Here is a 17,675-nt window from a genome sequence, read left to right as displayed (position 1 = left end):
TATGCATTTCTTCACGGGTTGCACAATGTTAATTAAGCCACTTTCCTTTCGAAAATTGCGAAACAAGAAACCATAACGATTATCGTAGTATTATGGGGGAATAACGGTGTGTCCGTAGTCAAAGGTTTTGTCGATGTCCTTAAAAGAAATGAAATGATTTATGTAACTAAAATCGGAATATTTACTAATAAAAAATATAAATCGTATATAATAATGATGTACCTTGTATATAACTAGTAACAGCAATCCGTAATTAATGCAAGTAACTCTACATAAGATAATTATTTTTTTGCCATAGAACATCTCGTTATATGTAATATTTATATCTTCATTTGTCCAAAAATTCATTTTTAGTATTACTGTACAGCAAGACACTCTATAACGAGATTTAAAAAATCCTCGAAAAGTAACTGTGAATAAAAGATTTTCCATAAAAAACTGACAGGCAGAGAATTAACTTACTATAAGTTGAACCAATATCCAAAAAGGGAATTTCACGTGACACTCCATAACAGGGAATGTTTTAATCATGCTATAAGGGGTTCTGCTGAATTACTATATTGTTATTATTTATTCAAACACACTTTACTGACCAATAAAGCTGTGATGTTGCGTCATATAAATTTCTTAAGTACTTAGCGTGCCTCATGACGAATAAATGGTAGCCCTAACTTTTAATTAACGGGTAATTGATGGATTGAGTCGGTATCGATCGCCCTCGAGCACCTTTCGACCTGTTTCGCAGTGTGGCTTGCGCGCTCGGCCTGGATATGACCTATATTTCGGAATCTGGGTTAAGAGTCGTTCACGGAAAATGGATGTCGCGAGCTTTCGATACAGGTCCCCTATCGGAATGATCATCGGCGTTCAAGTGCATTGGCAAACAGGTGATGTGGGAGGAAAATACGGGACTGTCACTTATACGACTGAAGATTTGAGTAGAAAAGATGGAAATATACAATAAAACCTGATTATTTGACACGGATATTTATTATACGCTTTATTCTATTGTTTCTAGGGAAATAAATGTTCATTCATATAGATCTTGGAAATTAGAATTTGAGGAACAAAGAATTACGATAAATTTTTACCAAATAACGTTTATAAAATTCAATAGTTATCGAGTTGATGGGTTTCTTAAATCGAGTGATATCTCTGCCGTTCTTAGGGTCTTTTTGGCCCAATCAGATTTTCATTTCCTCAGCGTCATTTCATCTATTTAACCCTGGCACGTGCTAATTTTTTTCAATATTTCCCAATTTGTTTTGTAAACTTCAGACGTCAAGCAAAGTTTAACTAGGCCAAGACCATTTTTTACGTGGAAATCATCGAAAGTGTTCTAATCAAATTATCTTCATTTACATTTTCAATTAAAATAATCTGAATATAATTATTTCAGTTAATATAATTTTTGCCATTAAAATGTAAATGATTTAATATCCATAATTGAAAAAGTATAGCATTATACTGTATAGAACGATTAAAATAATTCTGTGTTAATTTTTCGCGGGACAACATGTACTTGTCCTAAACACTACGCCCGTTTGAATATTCAATTACCGAGCGCGATATAAAAAGTGGCAAAGAGAGGATCGTGCTTGTTTTCGTTCCACTTTTATCTCGGATCTTGTGTTCATATAACGACCGCGAAAATAAGCGATGTCTGGGATTTTAAATGTCGTGTAGCGTGTAAATGTGTACATTTCACGCGGCGCACCTCTGGCCGACGATCATTAAATAATACCCGAAAAACTGTGTAATCCTTTCCCACGCAGTGAACCCTTAATTACCTACCGCGGAGAACGCGAAAGATAAAATTACAAGCGACGAACGTTAGAGCTTCAACAACCAATTAGTTTTTATTATTCATTAGAACACACAGTTGCGAAAACGCGTGCATATTTTCTCACTTCTAGAGGTATGTTAATTTCATTTGTAAGGTCTGAACGGGAAACGAACACATTTCACGCGGTTCGCATTACTTTTTATCGCTGTTTCAAATGAAATACCGCAAATGACTGTTTTTCAGTGATATACAGTGTTCCTTTAAACGGAAAAAATCTACAGTTGGGAAACACTGTTTTGAATCTGCATTAAGACAGTTGATACAGTAGTTGGAAAGATTAAATATTTTCCAATTCAATGGCGTTTAAAGTGGTAACTGTTTTTCGTGAATTCTGAAGGATTTAATGTTGAAACCAAATTTTAGTGCTGTTCATTTATTAATTCTTTAAAATCGAATAATTTTTAAAACTATCCGCTTAATACTTTTAATGTGAATCATCATATAAACAATGTAAGGGTAAGAACGTTTAAAGTAATAACGCATTTTTAGTGGATTATGAAAGATGTAGCATTAACACTAACATTGTATGCACCAATTTTTACACTAATCAGTGGAATATCAAATTAAGTACAAAGTGAGGATAAATAAGATAGATGATATTTTCTTAATGAAAACAGAAACAAAAGGAAAGAGAAAAATGAAAAAAACTGATTAATCGGACAATGTAGAAATAGATACAAAATTAAATAGACGAAAGAAAACGCAGAATTATGAATCAAACTTTAAATCTGGCCATTTCAGCGGTTCACGGTTCAGTTAGCATTAAAATCTTACGTTACCACTATTTACACCGTTATTAATTCCACACAACAAAATAATTTTCGTGAAATAATCCCCTTTATTCTTCGAATAACGGATCAAGCGATTTAATTTATCAGTATGCATGTAAGCATAATTAATGATCGTGTTATCGGCATGTATGTACGAGCATTATTGACGGGCTGTTAATTTTCGCGGTTGACAAGCAATTGCGGAATTCGAACGATGCCAATCGGTTATACAAACCCGAGAAGACGGAGCTGGTGGGGTGCAGTATATTGCAAACGACACATGCTAACGATCACGTCGTGAATCCGTATGGTCTTTTTTAATCCTTTCCTTACTACGAACCATCCGTTCCAACTACGCACAAATTCGTCGCTGGTTGGTTACAAGGAATTCGCGTATGACCGTTAACACTAGAACTACCGAGCATTTAATGCGATTCATATGTAATCTCTATAAAAATTGTAATAGATTATTTCCAATTTCCTTGGATATTTGTTATAGAATTCAAGTGAAACTATTTATTTTCAAGATCGTTTCGAATATTCGATGCTTTTAACACGTTCGCTACAAGCGCTTGTTTCGGTGACGGTCTCTTCAATTATAATATTTTCTTCCATCCAATAAATCTTCTAAACAAAATATTAGAAAAATGAAACTGGAATAAGTCGTTGAGTTCCTAAATATAATGTCGTAGTTTATAATTTCGAATAACAATATCTATAGGATTCATTTCATTTTCATTATGTAAAATATCGGATTACGGCGGTCACAAATATGTGACGCTGGTAGCGGACGTGTTAAGATATTAATCATTGCGAAACAAGAGAACCGAAACCAGTCATTTTTACGGGTACAGTTCTAGTGTTAAATATCATTTACGGGAACCTTCAAAGAATTTTAATTAAATGGTATGAAGTCTAGAAACTGTAATTTTGAAATCATAATTATTAAAAATTATTAAGTAGTAATGTACATATGAGCTATTCAAAGATTAATTAAAAAGTATTTACTTTGTTTTTATATGGTAATTATTATAAAAGATAAAAAAACAAATTGGGACGTGCACGAACAATTATTAGTCAATTTTCCCTGTTTTGTATCTATATTCCGAGGGTGACAGAGTTTCTCTAGCGAACAGAATGCTCGCATTGGCACTAATGTTCACGTGCGAAAACATTTGGCTGGCAGCAACGATCCACGGAGTTGCGTGTCAAATTATTCGGCAAATTTGTGTCGTTTATCCGTCTACTATTTCTTCTGACGAGAGTACAATATATTTATACAATTATACATAGTAACTGTAAACTATATTTCCATATCTTAGACCTAACGCGTTCAAATAATAAACCAACGGTTCCATTTCAAACTTTGTATTTGTAGTGACCTGATATAGACGTTCCGTTGTTGGTAACCATAATTCAGCAAAATATTGTTAAAAGCACTACTCATATCATTTTAAATCTGTACCACCCATATTAAAGAATAATACTTTCTTAAAGAAAAGATGTTTGTTATAAATACTTAAAACTGTTAGTAATAAAAATTGCAGAAAGAATATTATTGTTTATCTATTCAACTCTTGGTTTCTCAGTGGAACCACTGAATTGCGTAGTAACTCTGCGTACCAAATACCCATTTCGGACCTTCGAAAAACCACGGCACAACATGGGCGTAAATATGCGAAAATAAAAAATTTATTACTACCAGTTTGCACCAAAGATTTCTCTAGAAATGTTACTAGTAATCTTCCGAGTAACAAACCGACCGCGACTTCATTTCGAAGCCTCGCGACCATTAAAAATACAAACTAAAAATGGTGGTTTTACACCGAGACCGCCAGTCCGCGAAGGGTTAAGCACGTACTCATGTTTAACCCTCTATGGGCCGAGTTTCTGTTCATGATTATAACAAAATCCATACAGTACAAAATTAATAAATATCCACATATGCACACGAATTAAGAATGTATTCAATAGTTTCAATAATTTCATCGAACGAGTATATTTTGTAACATTCAAGTTACAATGACGTTAAACTTTCACGTCTGAGCGTACAAAAATTGAAGTTAACTGATTGCTTTATTTTATTCACCACTTCCAGTGCAAAATGAAATAAACCAACAAGATGCCAATATACTGATATGTGACTTCAAAGTTACATGAACCTACAGAGGGTTAACCTACAAAATTCAACGCGTCCGTCATGTATCCAGAGGCGTTTAAAGTAATCGGGCAGAGGCACCGGGACGAACGGACGAACCGGCTATAACCTGTGCGGTTTAAGAATTTTGCCATCTGAAAATAGACTAATTGACTTATGTAATTCGGCGAAACGCGGTCTCTCGGATTTTCGAGCGGCAACCGCGAAAACGGTCTCGGCCGCCGCGAGAACGCACGGCCCGCCGCCGCTCGCGATACACGCGCGACAACGTTACGTGCGGATCTTTGATCTCGCCGGTTGCAAAGCGCACATCCGCGGGCACGGCGTACCCTTATCGCGCGAGCAGGCTCGTCGTCGGTCCTTGGCAAAGCGAACGGTGCAGCAACAGCAGCAGTGAACTATTCGCGGCGCCGATTCCGAAAGACTCGGGCCGCGCCTGCGATCATCGGCGGATGAACCTTCGCGGAGATTTCAGCGGCAACGCGCACCGACCGATTCCTCCTCGAGTGGCCGTGCCTGGGAGGATCCCACTCGACGCCGCTTGACGTTTATTGCACGCCCGTAAATCACACGCCGTCGAGTGTCCGGCGGACGCGTGCAGAAACGAACGAGTTTCGTAATCCCGGGCCTACACACACCTCGGGGGGAAACTGGTGCACAAAGAAAAGACGATGCACAGCGACGAGACGGATGGAAATTGATGCAGGGCGGAGCCAACTCTCGAGATTTTCGTGGCCAGAAAAGCGCAGGCGGTACCGCGTCCTCCCGGGTCTACCCGGCCCTCAGATCAATATTAATACGTGCCCACCGGTGAGAGGGCGAATGAACGGGTCAGAGACACGGGTGGTATCGGTCATGGGACGGGAGAAAAGGGCTGAGAACGGTGTTATCGTGGCGCCGATCGAAACGTGCACGGACCGGATAGATGCAATAGACGTGAATACGGTGCCGCAAGAAAAGTCGAGGGTTTACAGGAGCGGGCGATAGAGAATAGAGCGCGGAGATCGCTCGCGAATGTGTATTTACCGCCAATCTAGGAACGTCCACAGTCTCGTCGGTGCGGCCCACCTCGACGGCCGATGTACTACTGCAGAGAGCCTCGTTTCTGTGGTGGCTAGCAGGCAACATGCAACACCTTTGTATTCTCGTGGGCCGGTTCACGGCACGTCATCGGCAAAATCTGTTCGATCACGGTTGCTAGCTGTCAACCGCTCGCTAGGGCGACCCGGGGTATTAGGGTTGAGGCACTCTATTCACTTACGTAGATGCACTTTATCTTTTCGAATCAACATAATACCTTCACGGTCGAATCTGAGCGCGCACGAAGCTTACGGGATTACTTATTGCCACTGTCGTCGGTGTTCACGTACGTATTCCTCTTGCGCACTGGCTTCGTTGTTTCGGAACGGTGCCGCCGCGCTTATCGGTCACTAAACGCGGAGAGATTCTGAGTCGTTTGCATACACGGTATTGGCAGAAACGAATGCGCTCGCGGAACGACAGCTCGACCTCGTACTTACGAGCACGATACGTCCGCGTATTGCATTCTTTCAAGAACAACTGTGCGATCGCGATTTTCGGGACCCCGACTCTTCCGGTGGTGCCCCCCTATGGCCACCGCAGCCTATGTTTATGATGCAAGTAGAGCGACCTCTGTACTGCGTGTCGCTCCGCTGTGAAATGATGAATCAGTTATGGCGGTTTTTATATTTGTCGCCAGAGGGCTACAACCGGCAGACATTGCGGCGATTTTATTACGTTTTATTTGAACGGGGAAATCGTTCCTTCCATAGATGTTATGGTTTATAGAAACAAAGCTGGATCAATTCTGAGGAATGTATATTTAATATTCTGAAATGTGTAGGAAAGACATTTTTTGGTAGTTGTCTTAATATTCTGTGATGCAAATTGTAATCATTAAGAAAATGCGAAGTGGAACAATGGAACAATTTTTTAATTTAGTATATAGATATTATAAGTGAGGTTACAATCATCTATTCTATATTACGAGATTTTGAAGATTTATTAGGAATTAGATCTCTTTCGTATCTAACATTTGTCACGATACATTTCAAAGAATACAGAGAAGTCACAAAAATGAAGAGCGAATATTTTTAAGGTGTAAGATTTTTCCTGCAATTCTTTTGTATAAATTTTGTATATTAATAAAAGTATATTAAATTGAAATTCTATTTAACCTTTAATTCGTTTTATTCATATATAAGTTCCATGACGTAAAATGATTAAACAGAACTACGACGCCATCCACGTCAAAATGTTTAAGCCACTAACAAAATTAGTACCCCTTCCTACTATTAGATAGAGCCACAGTAGATTTTAAGCGCGAAATTTAAAAGTTTTTATATAAAATCAAGAAGTACAAATAATAATTGTTAATAATATTAATGCAAAGGACTAGAATCAACAATTTGACATAAGCAGAATTCTTTCCAATTGACCTAAGAATATAAAAATGTTAGGAAATAATATATTAAAAACGCTGTTCTTATTATTAGTAGATATATTTATAAAATATGTTTCTCCACGTAATAAATATTTTTTAATAAATTTAACGCAAGTAATGCCTTTTTTTAAATATACTGTTTAAACGTAAACCACATTAGAGCAGTTAGATGACATCTTCCATTTAAATTTCAATATCCAAAGAAAATGTTTAAAGATGCAAAAAAAAGTGTTAAATAATTGACACCTCTTAATTAATTATTAGCATTACTGACGTGTCTGTGAACGATATGTACAATCATAACACAACAAGTGTACAATCACAATGCGTGCTGACTTTAACATATTTTTATTTCACTTCTTCGTACACCTATTACAAAAGAAGCAAAAAGATTCGTTCGAAAACGTTCATACGCATACAAATATACTGTTCAACGTACGCAATAGTTACAAGACCGACGAAACAGAAGGAAAATATAATATATTACACGGCAATCTGTAATTAATGATTTAGGATTAATCGTGCGTGTCGAGTCGCATCGAAATAAACGCGTGGCTCTAAAACGGCGCGTGTTGCAGCACAGTAAGAAAAAATGTCCATAGAAAAATATGACTGGTTTACGCAATAAATCGCACAATTAAACGTGTGAGCATAACATTACGTGTATCTTTTCTCGATATAATTGTCGAAACCTCGTTTTCTCGTCGTGGAGAGTAATCGAAAGGGACCTCGGGTATAATGATAATTAGTAATCGCTCGCTTAAAAATGATATGCTTAGTGAATTGTGTTTCGTTTCCCGTATGTTTCACGATTACGTGTTTTGATATAGTCGGTAGAAACGATATACAGTGAACTTTTGGCGATTTGCTCAAGCGTTCGCGACTACTCGCATATCCTTTTTTTTTTTGTTTTTCGACCGTTCGACGAAATATAGTCGACGTCAATTTGATTTTCCTTCTCGTTTACTTCATTTTGCTGGATCTCTTCCGCTAATTATACTTCATTCGCGGTAATGGCTGACACACTTACAGTCGGGGAAGAAAAATTGTAACTCGCGCGAGTTAAAGAAGAGGTATTCGTCGCTGGAATAATTTCTGCCGTTCTCGATTGAGCAGTTTATAACTTGAACGGCATGAATCATTTAGGTACGGGGAAGGGGGTGGTTAATCAGGAACTCAAAGCGAAAGATAAGTTTGATCGGATATCAATGCTCTATACCTGTTCTATCGACTATATAAATACCTACAGATGGGACACATATAATATAAATATGTCTTTCAGTATCTCTTTTTGTCTCTATCTCCGTGAGGGGTGAAGATACAAATTCCGATTCGCATTTGCAACGCTTCGAATATGGTCTAGAATAGGATTAATCCCTTAAATAATCTATGGAAATATTTTGAACGTATTGAAATTAACATTTTTGAAAACCAGAAAAACATTATAGATTGTAGAGTTACAGTTTCTTTTTTTTATTTAAGGAATAAATCCGAAGACGTTAGTACCATGAATCATAAATTCAACCTATTAAATTGGTTTCCAAACTCGATTATTTCATACAATTCATAAGTATGTAATGATAATTGTTAGAATTATTCGATTTTCTATCAACAATATTTAGATTGCTGAATAATTCTAATCATTTTCTTTTGGAAAACTGTAACACAATACATTTAATATAAGAGGTGACTTTTCCGAAAATTTACATTGTGCGTAATTTCCGCACACAAATTTCCGCGACTTGTGCAATTTGTTGTTTGTATATAGCAATACGGAATAATGCGATTAAGATATTTTAAGTAATCCAATATTATAAAAAAAGTAAAATATTAATTTGTTTAATATTTTATAATTCAATTTGTTGGGTTCATCTGAATTGTATTTTAATGTATTTTTGATAAGCTAGAATCCCGGCATTATTTTAATTACTCAGTGGGAATAGAGTTTGATAATAGTAGTGACAAATAAGTAATATTCGTTATATTGTTAATATTAATGTTTACCATTAATATTATAACATTAACAATGTATTGTTTACTACAGATATTCATGTTAAATAAAATGTTTACTCAGAACAAAATGAATATTTAATAACGAAGTTCATTTAATTTTATCAAACATTAATAATTAATTTTTTGCATGAATTATTATAGTTCCACCCTTGTCTGTACTCCTTCTTTTTAAGTAAAATAATTTAATAACTAATGTCATACGCTGCTGAACAAACAAACAAATTACAACGTCGTTGAAAAATTAAACGGCTGTAAATATACAACATTTCGAAACCAACTGTTGCATTTGAGATTTCATTCTCAAGGAATTCTTCACTTTCACCGTCTTCTAAATAGCAATACTGTGCCATGTGGATATGTCGCTTTTGTTAGAATGATAATTGATACCCTAGCTGAAATACTTGTAACGTACACCAGGCAGAGTATCAGTAATCATTATGATTATTGGTTGACCGGTTTTAATACTTACCATCATATCTATTTAATGTTAAGTTACACGTATATTCTTGTTGCGATAAGAGATCAGTAACACATTAATAGTAATTATTACTTGTTTGATGCTTATCGATATCCGCTAAGAATATTACTTATTGTTTCCTTGTAAGAACAACACATTCAGAACATCGTTAAATTCAAGTTCGGCGAGAGTTATTTGACGTGCAGTTCTATACCAACCTCAAACGCCTAAACAAAGTCCCATTTCCATCGACATTCTTGTTAAATTTTGATTTGAGTTTGTTTGGCTTAAAACTTGCATTTTTTCTTCTTGAAAATATATAATAAGAGATCGACGAATTTGTTCGATCGTTAAATTCGTAATATATATGTATACATATATGTACAAAGTTATTTCTTAAAGCTGCAAATATCCCTCGCCATGGAAGTACTGATCTATATGGTAATCAAATAGCCGTCGTTCATTGTTTTTGCGACGTCGAAATTTTTGCATTGTAAGAGTAAGTTCAACAGCAATTGCTTTAGAGTCCATTTTCATGTACAGACTGTTTCCTTAGAAGCTACTACCTACGTTCAGCTGAAGATAGAAAAAACACAGATTTATATTTACGCCTATGCTAATCTACATCTGGTTAATCAGATTGGAAAAGATGCTATCTCAGGGATCAATCTATTCATTTAAGATAAATCAGATAATTGATAATAAGATATATTTGGTAAGACTTAAGAATTGATGAATTTTATAGGAAAATTAAACTCAGCATAAGTCATGTTGCAAATATCAAGTTTGTTGCATATGTATATTTTCAATTTTGTTACTTTTTTATTTACTTAGTAGATAACTAATGCGATGAGATTATATTTTTCAATTTGCAAATAACGGAATTTTTAATATAAGTGACTGGTATAATTATCAGACAATAAATTACTACACAGAGAATTAAATATGTGTGATAAATTAGTAAGGGAGAAACAAAGAAATAGTATGTTATGTTTCTTTAGAAATTACATACAAATTTGGTCTAGAATTTAGAAAATAACTATCAATAAATTTATCTTTGCCATTTAAGAAGTGAAAAATGCAGCTTTCTTACTATGTATAAGCAAGATATATTACAGTATATATAAAACTAATGAATACATTATATGAATTTTTAAACAATTTTCTTTTATAATTTGTGGGTTTTCAACTTTCATTAGTTTAAGTTATTTAATGTATGGATAATATTGCTAGACCAAATTTAGAGAAAATATTACTTTTTAAAGCACACAAAATACAGGTCTCTCAATTATCTTAATATAAATATAGAAATATATTCCTTTTGCTACAAGGAACCTGAAGTAATAAAATCTCAAAAATATCTTATTATCAATGTGATTATTAAATTAATTCACTTTCGTTACAATGCTATCTCCTACAATCAAGATGTTTAACGTTTTTACCTAACAGACTGATTGAGACTACATTTTTCGTTGCATATTCACTGTTTTATCTCACTCATGTTTGGTTAGCATTAAAGTTATCTTAAAATCAATCCTTACATGTTTACTTGAAATTTACAAGAAAATTCTGTTAACATAAAGTCGAGATAGAATTAATCCGAAAATCAATATAATCCTGTTACGTATAAATTCACAATAAAGTAAATTACTAATAAAATGTGTAAAAGCATGAAGAAATATGAATTGAATGCATACATTTGTATCAGGAATTCTTTAGGATGATGGTACGATATAAAAGAAAAGATGCACTGAACATTAGGAGAAATGTGACAATGATTGTATTACAAAAACGTACAGAAAAAAACAAAATTGAAAATAATGAAGGTGCATCGAAATCGTGTATCAAGTAAGGCGTATTCATTTTTTATAAGCAAACAAATCAAATAGTTCCTTTCTTATTTTGCAATCTGAGTCTTTGTATATGATACAAGTAGTTAAAATTTGTGAGTTTGTCTTTCGTAGTATATCTATTATATTTGGAGAATGTGAAAGATTAGATTACAAAATGGTAGTATGATATTTTGATTTTGATTGTCATAAAAAATTTGATAAGTTGCTCCTTGTTGCATGATTTCGAAACCCCCTATATACTGGACCGTTTAACATATGAGAACGTAACGCGACTTCACAATGATTTCAATGAACATAAAAATGTATGAGCTTATTACGTCATGCGTAAGTTAATGTAAAGATAATACACTGCGTATATACAATTACCAATAATAGAAGACACTCGCGTACGTACAAGAAATTATGAATACAATCAAACTATGTACAACGTTAATAAAGTTCCTCTTAGCCTTAGATTAGACGAATCATTTATACGTATCAACTATTCAAACAGAAGATTGTATGATGTTTCTTATTACCCATATTCGCTCACGTTCACGCAGTGTTAGATTCACGTTGAAAGAAATTCAAAATTCATCATCGCACTTATACTCTTTCGCATAACTATTGGCGCAACAATATGCTTCGTTAAAAATTTTGGTAACTAAGGTTGATGTTCTTTTTTGCCATTTTTCCATTGTTTACCACTGATATTAACGGAGTGCATCTATAGTAATCACAATTTCATCGGCTGTTATATTCCGGTGATTTCGATATTGAAAGCTACGTTACGTATGTATATTTGGTGCATGTCCTGAAAATTGACAACTGTTTATCATATTTATATGTATTAGCAAACTTCTAACTACTCTTTGTGTGACTAATCATGGCTATTTTTGCCTTCATCCACGGCGTATTGGTAAGTATTTTAATAAACTGCGTATGTTTATAGACCGACACTAATTATCAACTGCTTAGGCCTTTCCAACGTGAATAATAAATCCGAACGACCGTTATCGGCACAGATGGAACGCGTTATAACATGCAAATGACAAAATTGTTTTTCTTTTTGTTTAAATTCCCTTAAGCCCGGTTATCATAGCTCTGTCGACGAGTGTTGTATACAAGACATTTATTACTAAAAAATGAGAAACCGGAGAAATATTAATTAATAGGCAGATATTCATTCACCCTATAATATGAGGCACACAAACAGCCATTATCATTACAGCGGTGTCATTTATCTTAAGAGATTTAAAACTTGATGCACTCTATTAAGTTCCGATAATTTTAACGAAGATGCCATGTTCCTTTTCAATCGAAATAAATCAATTTCGATCAGATTCTTTCACTCGAACGGAATGTATTGTGAAAGAAAGCAAGACTCTCACTTTCATTATCGAAAACTATAAACGTAGTGTTGCGATAGCAAAAGATACAAAAAAAATCTTTAAAATCACGATACAATAGAAGGGGATACTCAAAACTTCAATTCAATTCTGCCGTCACGATTGTGGTTTTTTTCATACTTAATTTACCTATATCTCTAGGTAACCGCTCGACTTAAAGCTGAAAGCTTGGATACCTATTAACAAGTTCCCAACAAAAAGTGTTCTCTATATAATCATATACAATAGTATATGTAACAGTTACGCTCAGTCGTGCCGTGTGCTCGGAAAAGCGCGACGACCAGGCGCTAATCTGAAGCCACAATGGCTCTACATTAATTAACGTAATTGGTGTTTCTTCCTTGCGCAGTCAACAGTTCACTGTTGACGTTCGAAAAGTTCTTCTACCTACATTAAAGCTATATAATGGACGTTTATATATATCTAAATAAGTTAAAAAAAAAAAGAAGGACACCTACTACTTTTTACAATTCGCTGATTAAAAGCAAATAAATAAATACTTTTTATATAGACATACATATAGATTAGTTAAAGTGAGGGTAGTATGCCCTTCGTGCTATGTTAAGCATCATTACAGCTGCATCTTTTTAAGTAAATGTTGCATAGGTTCATAGCAAATATGGTTTTCCACACTATCTTATGGCAAAAGGAAAATATCTACAAAAATGCATTTGAGACATCATTTGATCTATCTAATCCATTTAGAGTCCCTCTAACCTCACAACTTTCGACGTTTCGATTCAATCGATATCCGCATAATATGATTATATTAAATAAAATGAATACATCAAGTCTCAGTTTAATCTAAATATGGGCTCTTAGCTTTTGTTTTCTTCAATTACGGACTGAATATTAAAATTTCCATAAAATAAAATACAACCTCACAGAGGCTGTTGAAACGGGGTAGACCAAGCTAACCCTTTCACCGCCATCGGAGTGTTGTATAATTTTCGTTTGGTTTTGCAATTAAGCGTTTATTTAAATACCATAAATATAAACATTCTAATTCATTGGTTCAGCCTTTCGATTTTGAGACGCAGGCAGTGAAAGGGTTAGATATATTCTAGTTCTGTGACTGGGCCTTTTTACCTCCGCGCGGTTTGATGCTTTCTGAAATCTGCCACATTGCCTCCTCACAGAGGAAATCACTGAAATTGTTGAAGAACGTTATTATACGTTCGTGTTTCTTAAAGGAGTATGTCCTGTAACAAAGAATCGCCACATTCATAAATTAAATATATATTGGAAAGAAATTAACTTTATAATTCGTTAAATCCTATGTTTCAAAAATGTAAACACCTTTGAATCAATAAGTTTATAATGAGAAGGTTATTAATAAATTCTTTGGATGTATGACCATTTGAACATTATTTTGTAGTTAATTATTGATAGTACATGTTTTTGTAACGTAATAAGTTTTTACAACAGAAAAAGATGACCATACCCTTTTTTGAACCTCTTCATATTCTCAACAATATTAAACTGTTGCCATCTTTTTGAAAAGTTTATGGTGCCATCAGGTAATAAATCACTGTTTCCAATATGCACGAATGTGAGATCTTGTAATACGAGACCGCTGAAAATAGAAATCGTATTTATTTTATTGCAGACTTCCATAGCATGTCATATTTAAATTATATTGAAAATGATCCTTACATGTACGGAATACATGGCGGTTGCGTTTCAGCCAGAGCTTGTCTGTAAGCTCTAAAGCTGCTAGAACTATCGATAAGAGCACAATATTCCTTTAAGCCTTCTGTAATATGCTTTTGCCACTCGAGCCTTCTAATAGGCGCGCTATCCAGTGCAGAAAGCAAGGCTAGATAGCTATTAAAGTTATTAATCTTTCTAAGGTGCTTCATTATTTTAATAAATTTAACCACGTATTTCTCCCTATCCTTCGCCTCATTTTCTAACCTATGCTCTAGAATTCTCGATCTGGCCCAGTATGACATTTTGTTAAAGTGTTCCGTGAATCTGGTTAGATTCGGACTTCGTTCCTCATTCTGTTCTTGGGCCCAGATCAACACTTCCGGTATTTCAATTTTCATGAATAGATCCGCATCTAATAGCGTCATTTGTTCAGCTATTTGTTCGCTCTTAAAATCGAGGAGAGAAGCTTGCTTTGTTGTCACGCTCAGCGACGAAAGAATTGGCTGTGCTGATTGTAACTGTTTTGCTTGATGCTTCTCTAAAATTTTTACTCGTAGAGCCTTCGCCATGGTGAGATCACCGCTACATACTAATTGTTGCACGAATTCCATTAAGGTTTGTAGAAGAGTATCATCAAGATCCGACATACTAAAATAAGGCAATACTTTTGAAGTGTTCTTAATTATTGATAATACAATCGATAGAGGATTGACTTACGTTAAATCACTAACGACTCTAACTAATAAGGAAAATGCTTCGCGAGCTGCCCTTTGCTTAACAAGATCAGCGGAGCAAGAGAATCGTTGATGGCGTCTGTGTAATTTCTGAATTAATTCGAGTGGCTGCATAAAAGTCCTATATGTTGTTAAGAATGCTTCTTGATATAGAAAGTCTGTAAAAAAGTACGTACTTATAAATATAAGATTCTGTTTGAGAGTTTTCACGCAATGATAAAGTAGCAATTTGTTTATACTAATACGTATTGACTATTAATGTTGAAACTGTGCATGTTTGAAGTGTATGTATATGAAGATTATAGACTGACCTGACTCTTTTTCATCTAAGAAGCATGAAAAATTAAAATTATATTTTTTTCAGAAACGTTTATGACACATTTCTCATAATGATATATTAATAATATATTTCTTAGAATGATGTAAAAAACTCTTACCATGTTTATTAGCTTTGGTTGCATGAATTAACAGAGCATCTGGATGTCCTCCACGTATATCTGGCCCATCTTCGTCAGGTTTTTTTAACACTAAATACTTGCTGATGTCCAGTTCATCTAGAATACTGTCATCTTGATCGACATCTCTCAATTCAAGAGTGTTTTCATCAACTGATATTGATGATAGAGCATTGCTTGCAGGTCTCGATGATGGCAATATCGTATCTAAGGTAACATTATTCTGGAAAACAGGATATTTTCAATTAAAAAATAATTAATCAACACAAATATATAATAATACTAAATCTATTATATTTACCAATTTAACTGGAGTCGAAGGTGTGAGCTCTTTCTTCTCGTGAATACAAACCGATTCTTCTGTTTTCACTGGAGTCGATGTTACTATTGGGTCGATTGTATGTATACTTTGCATGCTGATGGTAGGTTTTGGTGAAATAGGTGGAGGTGTCGCGTTTGTTTTAATGGAACGGGATCTCTTTGGTGGCAATGCTGGTGGGAGACTAGAATTATTTGTTATTTCAGTTACGGGTGGTGTCATAGTTATGGAGGTACTGAAAGAAAAACAAAAGGTATTATTCCATTTCTCTGAACGGTATGTATATAGTGTCTTAACGTATGTATATGTACTTATTAAATTACATACTTTGAGCTGTCATGTAACGTAGTCAAAGTGTGTGCCATAAAAGAGCATGACTGAGTAGTGGTAAGGGCCATCTCATGTTTTTGCCATTCTGCTTGCATTGAATTATAAGCTGCCACTGAATGGCGAGTCCCAAGACCAGAGATGAAGTCATTGTTACTGTGGGAACAGTTCCCAAACATCTCCATGTATGCCATGACTGAAATAGATAGAATCAGGTTTAAGTGAATTTGTAACTTAATCGAGCAGCGAATAGTGTAATAATATAAAAATAAGTAAAAATGTGATTCCATGATATATAATACATATGGTAGATACAAGCATGATTTATGTTATGAAATGTATTAAAAGCGCAGGTGAATAAAATACAGAAGAAAACAATGAGCACAAGCATGTATCTTGATATATTGTTATAAAAGTTTGAGCATTTAAAGTTTATGTAAACTTACTGGAATGAGAATGCAATCGCTTGAATAACATTTTCGTATAGGTTTTCCAGAATCAAACACTGATAAGTAAAACAAATGTTACAGCGGAAAAAAGTACAAATGTTTTCATTTGTAAAACTATTGTATTAGAAAAATGTTTTATTTCGCTGATTCTTCACACACAATCGTGAAGATGAAAACTGAACTCTCTGGAGTCGTTCCAGTTGAAGAAGCATAAGTGTTAACTGACTATTAGCCAGAAAAGGTCAAGTCAATTAGTGAAACAATGTCGACGCCCACGCGAGCAGTTGAAGATTAGTTTTTATTGTTAATGAAATTTAGAATTCGCAGCAGAATAATTACGACGAGGTACGAAGGAAGTATAATAATGTGCATTAAACACGAATAATTAAGTAAATTTAGAGAATACTCTGATAATCCACTACAATTAAAGAAATAGTACGAAACTTGATTCCCTAAAACACGACATTAATAAGAAAGATGTAATATTATCGTCCGTTTTTAATGTCACATTAATTTATGTATAAGCCATGAGAACGCTAAAGACATGAATAAAATATCCAAGCTCAGTATTAAACCAAATTATGTACTAAATCATTTTCACAAAATGAGAGATTAAACATGCCGCAAAAAAGCTAGGAGCTTAAAATCGTGTATTAATGCGTGAAACGAAGGATTCCAACTTAGCGTGAAAGTGTTTGCTGTGGGATAGCTGATTTGTGTGGGCAGGATCCCACTTACCAGAATATGCCACTGATTGGAACACTGGGGGATACAAAATATTTCATCAGT

General features: G+C 34.6%; 2 protein-coding genes across 10 annotated transcripts in view; both read right to left on the bottom strand.

Moving 5' to 3' along the window:
* Positions 1–6,432, bottom strand: part of sky (GTPase-activating protein skywalker) — a 56,500-nt gene extending 50,068 nt beyond the window's left edge. For 2 of the 5 annotated variants that reach the window (XM_031981000.2, XM_031981001.2), the window contains exon 1: positions 5,801–6,430. The gene's annotated coding sequence lies outside the window, so the exon portion shown is untranslated. Of the gene's footprint in view, positions 1–5,103; positions 5,408–5,800 lie in introns of those variants that run through there. The other 3 variants (XM_031980996.2, XM_031980999.2, XM_076372295.1) reach the window with 3 other exon arrangements.
* Positions 6,433–7,296: 864 nt separating this feature from the next.
* C3G (C3G guanyl-nucleotide exchange factor) overlaps positions 7,297–17,675 on the bottom strand; it is a 102,301-nt gene continuing 91,922 nt past the window's right edge. For 4 of the 5 annotated variants that reach the window (XM_031980979.2, XM_031980985.2, XM_031980991.2 and 1 more), the window contains 9 exons: positions 17,625–17,648; positions 16,438–16,633; positions 16,093–16,345; positions 15,774–16,014; positions 15,648–15,662; positions 15,320–15,494; positions 14,606–15,250; positions 14,394–14,525; positions 7,297–14,151 (listed from right to left, as the gene is read on the bottom strand). In XM_031980979.2, coding sequence (XP_031836839.1) covers positions 14,013–14,151; positions 14,394–14,525; positions 14,606–15,250; positions 15,320–15,494; positions 15,648–15,662; positions 15,774–16,014; positions 16,093–16,345; positions 16,438–16,633; positions 17,625–17,648 — 1,820 coding nt within the window. In that variant the 3' untranslated portion in view covers positions 7,297–14,012. The remainder of the gene's footprint in view (positions 14,152–14,393; positions 14,526–14,605; positions 15,251–15,319; positions 15,495–15,647; positions 15,663–15,773; positions 16,015–16,092; positions 16,346–16,437; positions 16,634–17,624; positions 17,649–17,675) is intronic. The other variant, XM_031980987.2, reaches the window with a different exon arrangement.

This window comes from Nomia melanderi, chromosome 11, assembly GCF_051020985.1.
Source record: "Nomia melanderi isolate GNS246 chromosome 11, iyNomMela1, whole genome shotgun sequence".
NCBI lineage: Eukaryota > Metazoa > Arthropoda > Insecta > Hymenoptera > Halictidae > Nomia > Nomia melanderi.
Note: the sequence above shows the minus strand (reverse complement) of the source record. Positions and strands in the feature narration are given on the sequence as shown.